Source organism: Atta colombica, unplaced genomic scaffold, assembly GCF_001594045.1.
Source record: "Atta colombica isolate Treedump-2 unplaced genomic scaffold, Acol1.0 C798928, whole genome shotgun sequence".
NCBI classification, from domain to species: domain Eukaryota; kingdom Metazoa; phylum Arthropoda; class Insecta; order Hymenoptera; family Formicidae; genus Atta; species Atta colombica.
This window is the reverse complement of record NW_017259156.1, coordinates 1-5,670: the sequence shown is the minus strand read 5'-3', so window position 1 is coordinate 5,670 and position 5,670 is coordinate 1. Positions and strand designations below refer to the sequence as shown.

Below are 5,670 nucleotides of genomic sequence, written 5' to 3'. Positions count from 1 at the left end.
GAATTAATATATCAAATATATCATATATGGTCTGTTCCGAAAATAATGAAATTGATTTTTAAATTTATGTTGAAAGGACTGGGTATGAAAATTAAATAATTAATTAATTTTAAGTACTTTGAAACAGTGGAATTATGTGTATTTTTATTTATTAGTTGTATAAGAGGTAATTGCAAAACTATAATAACAGTGTGCTTTGGAAGTGCATTATGAAAATGAGATAGGAACATATTGAACAACGAATTCAATAAACCTTATGTTTATTTGCGTTTTCGATTTAGAAAACATGAAATTTGGAAAAAAAGAAAAAAACATTAATAAATACGGAATTCGTGTAGGAAGGAAGTTAATGTCATCCGATGGACATCGTATATTAGGGGTGTCACTTTATCGTTTATCATCTTTTCAACGAGGATGTCACTGTTCATTACGGTGCTGGCTTACGTACTGTTCGGCTACAAAATAACGGCCGAAAAGGTGTTCGTGATAACCGCCTATTACAATAGCTTACGTACAACCATGACTGTTTTCTTTCCGCAAGGTATATAATTGTGTTGTTGATATGTATTAAGTATACGAATGACAGATATCGACATGATGCTTGCATGATGCTTGTAGCGTTCCTTTGCTAATTTTTTCATTTTTCCTTTAATTTTTATCTCTTTAGATTTCTTATTTTTTTTACCTTTTATCTTTTCTTCTTTTTGTTTCTTTCCATTTTTTCCTCTTTTTATCTTTATTTCTTTTCCTTTTTTTCTTTTAATCTTCTCTTCGTATTTTTTTGATTATAATGATTTTATACTGAAGTACTTTATCATCTTTATATCATAAATTAGAATTCTATTTAATACTTACATCTATACGAGATTTATCCTGTCTTTATTCCCTTTTATTTATCTATTTTGTCTTTATAACACTCAGGAATAACACAAGTAGCGGAAGCGATGGTATCCATAAGACGTCTGCAGAAGTTCTTAATGTATGACGAATTAACACCTTCTAAGATTGAAACAAAGAAAAATAACACGGAGAATAACGTAAAAGAGAATAACAAAACTGCGATGGAGAATAACAGAAAAGATGATGTAAAAGAAAATAACAAAACTACGATGGAGAATAACCAAAACGACGCGAAGAAGAATCTGATTGAGCAGAAGGAGAATAATGACGTGATCGTACAGCCGAGCTGTGTCGAGCATAGCATCTGCATCGAGAACGGCACTGCCAAATGGCTGGATTATGAACGAGAAGATACCCTACAGGGTATCAACATTAAGGTGCGTCCCGGCGAACTGATTGCTGTCGTCGGCCAGGTCGGCACGGGCAAGAGCAGTTTATTGAACGTCATTCTGAAAGAATTACGTTTGCAAGAAGGTTCCATTCAAGTATGTTAGCAATTCCTCTTTAAGACATTTAAATAGATAAATACAGAATAAATAATTTTATCTATAAAAATAAATTATTTTATCAATTTATTAAATCATTCATACATGTATTTTTAATTAATCAAAATATTTAATTAATAAATATTTTAAACATATAATTATCCTTTTAAATATTTTTTTACAGGTTAATGGAAAGATTGCCTATGCCAGTCAAGAACCGTGGCTTTTTGCAGGTTCGGTGAGACAAAATATTCTATTCGGAAGAAAGATGGATCAGGTTCGATATGATCGCGTGACTAAAGTGTGTCAGTTAAAGAAGGATTTCAGCCTGCTGCCTTATGGTGATAAGACAATTGTAGGCGAGAGAGGTATCAGTCTTTCCGGTGGTCAGCGTGCAAGGTTGGTTTTACAGAATATCTTGATAAAATATGCAGGATATATTCATATTTTGAATTTTGATTCATAATCTTAATTTTACTTTAACTTGTTAATTTAATTTTTTATTATAATTATTATCTTGTGATTATTTTAGTAAATATTTTTTGTTCAAATAAAACTAATTTTATGAAGTATTTTTTTTTTAAGATTTTGCGTTGGATATATAGTTATGAAATATATTAATTATAATATACTAATTATATTGATGAGATGCTAATAATTGACAGAATAAATTTAGCGAGAGCTGTTTACGCTGATGCCGATATATTCCTCATGGATGATCCTTTGAGCGCCGTGGATGCCCATGTGGGCAAACACATGTTTGATGAATGCATCGATAAATACTTACGAGGCAAGACTCGGATTCTCGTCACTCATCAATTACAATATCTTCGCGACGTCGATAGAATTATCGTTCTTAAGGACGGAACTATTCAAGCTGAAGGGTATGAATGATTTTATTGCACTTTCTATCTTTTAAATTTGTGTCTTATTGTAATCAATAATTACAATTTCTTTGTTGAAATAAGATTACAATGACATTGAGAATACATAAATATTTTGCGCCGTTTATTTATAGTTCTTAACTTCGTGATTAAATCTTTGATTTTTTTAAATTGAAAACAATAATGTGGAATTAAAAATATAATTAGTAGACTGGAAGAGAAAAAATTATCTTGATAGTTTTCTTATCATTATATCACAATATGTATAATTCGATTATACTTTCGAGAACAATAGATTTGGTCACTTCGGCTTATCTTCCTGATTATACGACAAAATGATTGTATTTTAAGTCTTTACTTTAATCATCTATTAACGTATCAATCATTATCTTTCAACAAAAATCAATATTGACACGAAACGTTCAATGCCCTGTGGTCGAGTCAAAACAAATCTTCCATTATTTTCAGAAATCTTCCATTATTTACTCGTAAGTTTAAGCTAATATTTAAACTCACTTCTATTATTTTATATGAGTTTTATTTTCTGTTTTTTTTTTATTTTCTCAGCACTTATGATGAGCTGGGATCTATGGGAGTGGACTTTGGTCGATTGTTGGAAAATCAAACAAAAACGGATGAGAAATCTTCTCATCCCTCCTCAGCTCCCGTTAGTCGTAGTAATTCGCGCACTGCCAGTATCTCATCATTAAGTTCTTTTATGACGAATGATACTTCGAAACAGGAACCTGATGAAGTAATTAGAACACATTTTCTAACTTATTTTCTGAAGTAATATGAAATAATATGAATCTTATTAAACTAATATTGTAATTTAAGATAATTGCAAAAGCACATTTTAAGTTGCAGCAAAATATTAGTTTAGATATTCTGATAAACTAGATTTTAACATATTAGAAAAAAATATCACTATTGATAATTAACAGTTAAATAACGAGTTTCATTTTTAAGTACGCATATATCTAAAAAAAACAAGCATCTTACATTTTTATTATTAAAATAACTTTAGATTTTAACACTAAATTAATTAGTAACATAATCGTTAATTTTAGGTGGCTGAGACGCGAACTGTAGGCACTGTTTCTGGCGAAGTATATACGAGTTACTTACGCGCTGGCGGGAATTGGTGCGTTATAGCCATAGTGACTATGCTTTGTATATTGACACAATTAGCGGCTAGCGGCGGTGACTTTTTTCTCGCGCAATGGGTTAATATAGAGGAACATTATGTAAGTGCTTCACTATGCTAAAATAATCTTTTAATTGAGATGTAATCATTTTGCTAAAAGACTCGAGAAATATCTCGAAAAGTATATTTTAATATTTTTATTTTAAGTTCAAAATAGATTATTACATTTTTTATGAACTAATATGAAGCAAATACATGCTTATTACTATTATAATAGAAATACACTTATTATGTAGTTATTACATCTCTTAATCCCAATTTTACTCAAAATTGTTCTTAAAAAATATGTCTTGACTTCAAACAAAAAATTTAAATAAGAAACGATTATTGTTTAAAAGATATTCAAATTCTATATAATTCTATATAAGATATTCAAATTCTGTAATTTAATTTCAGAATTAAAGCAGAAGTTTGATGCTTTAAAATGAATGAGAGATCTCGTTCAAAGTGAAAGTGATCTCCGTAGAAAAGTTAAATAGAAACATGAATTTTATATCAAACTTAAAATCGGAAAGAAAATTACAATCCTAATTACAATCATATCATATTTAATTATGTTTAATTGTATAACATTATAGATGAACCAAACGGATGATGGTGTTGTAGAAGATTCAAAAAGTCCCCTCACTCGCATGCAGTGTATCTACATTTTCAGCGGCCTAACTGTGCTCACAATCTGTATTACTCTGATTCGCTCATGGGCTTTCTTCTGGACGTGTATGCGAGCCTCAATGCGTTTGCACGATCGTATGTTCCGCAGCATCAGTCGCGCCACTATGCGATTCTTCAACACCAATACATCGGGACGTGTGCTCAATCGTTTCTCGAAAGATGTAGGAGCCGTTGACGAGATGCTTCCAACTGCGCTTATCGATTGTCTTCAAATCGGATTAGCGCTGTTGGGCATCATCATCGTGGTAGCTATCGCGAACACGTGGCTGTTAATACCCACAACGTTAGTCGGCATTGTCTTTTATTACTTGAGAATCTTCTACCTGGCCACCAGTCGCAGTGTGAAACGTCTTGAAGGCATCAGTGAGTATCTTAAGCTTGTTTTTCAGTAGAATAATATGGTTTCCTCGATAGAATAAGATTGTAGATTGAATTTAATCAATTATTAATCTCATTGAATTGATAGATTTAAATTCTTCGGTAAACTGAATAGTATAAAATAGTGATAGTGAATAATATAAAAATTTCTAATTTTTCTCAGCCCGCTCGCCGGTTTTCGCTCATCTGAGCGCGACTCTTCAAGGGTTACCAACAATCCGCGCGTTTGGGGCGGAAGCGATCCTCACGAAGGAGTTTGATAATCATCAGGATCTCCATTCGTCCGCGTGGTACATCTTCATCGCGTCTTCGCGTGCTTTCGGTTTCTGGCTGGATGTTTTCTGTGTGCTGTATATTATGTTAGTCACACTGAGCTTTCTCGTGCTAGACAACTACAGTCGAGGTTCAATGGATGGCGGATTTGTAGGCCTAGCGATTACACAGAGTATCGGTCTCACCGGCATGTTCCAATGGGGCATGCGCCAGAGTGCCGAATTGGAAAACCAGATGACCTCGGTGGAGCGTATTCTTGAATATAGGTATTCGCTTATGGATATATATCTTATATCTCTGCTATAGTATTTGTATTACTTAGCATTATCTTTATTAATTGTTTTATTGAAATATCAATTATCTTTATTTCATATATTAGATTAAGATTCAGGAAAAATTAGGAATATAGAATTTTTCTAAATATTTTGCTCTTCGATTGTTAAATAACATCGTTAATGTTTCTCGCTTTAATTCTCTTCCAGCAAAGTGGATAGTGAGCCTTCTCTCGAGAGTGCTCCTGATAAAAAGCCTAAATCCGAGTGGCCGCAGAAAGGCAAGATCGAGTTCAAGAATGTATTCCTGCGCTACGCGCCGTTACAGCCTCCAGTGCTCAGAAATCTCTGCTTTGTCGTTCTTCCTCAGGAGAAAATCGGCATCGTCGGTAGGACCGGCGCAGGCAAGTCATCCTTGATCCAAGCACTCTTCCGCCTGGCTGACATGGATGGTTTGATTGAGATTGACGCAATCGACACGAGTCAGATCGGCTTACATGATCTCCGTTGCAAGATCAGCATTATTCCGCAGGAACCATTCTTATTCTCCGGCAGTCTGAGACGGAACCTCGATCCGTTCGATTTGTATCCAGACGAAC

At 33.3% G+C, this 5,670-nt stretch overlaps 1 protein-coding gene across 1 annotated transcript; it reads left to right on the top strand.

Moving 5' to 3' along the window:
- Positions 1 to 327: 327 nt before the first annotated feature.
- LOC108684316 (probable multidrug resistance-associated protein lethal(2)03659) lies at positions 328 to 5,667 on the top strand (the record flags this gene model as incomplete). The annotated part of the gene is made up of 9 exons (XM_018188613.1): positions 328 to 541; positions 922 to 1,385; positions 1,570 to 1,784; positions 2,051 to 2,269; positions 2,837 to 3,023; positions 3,340 to 3,516; positions 4,055 to 4,511; positions 4,690 to 5,065; positions 5,282 to 5,667. Coding segments are annotated over 9 exons (2,695 nt in total), but the record flags the coding sequence as incomplete, so codon positions are not given.
- Between the last annotated feature and the right edge of the window lie 3 nt (positions 5,668 to 5,670).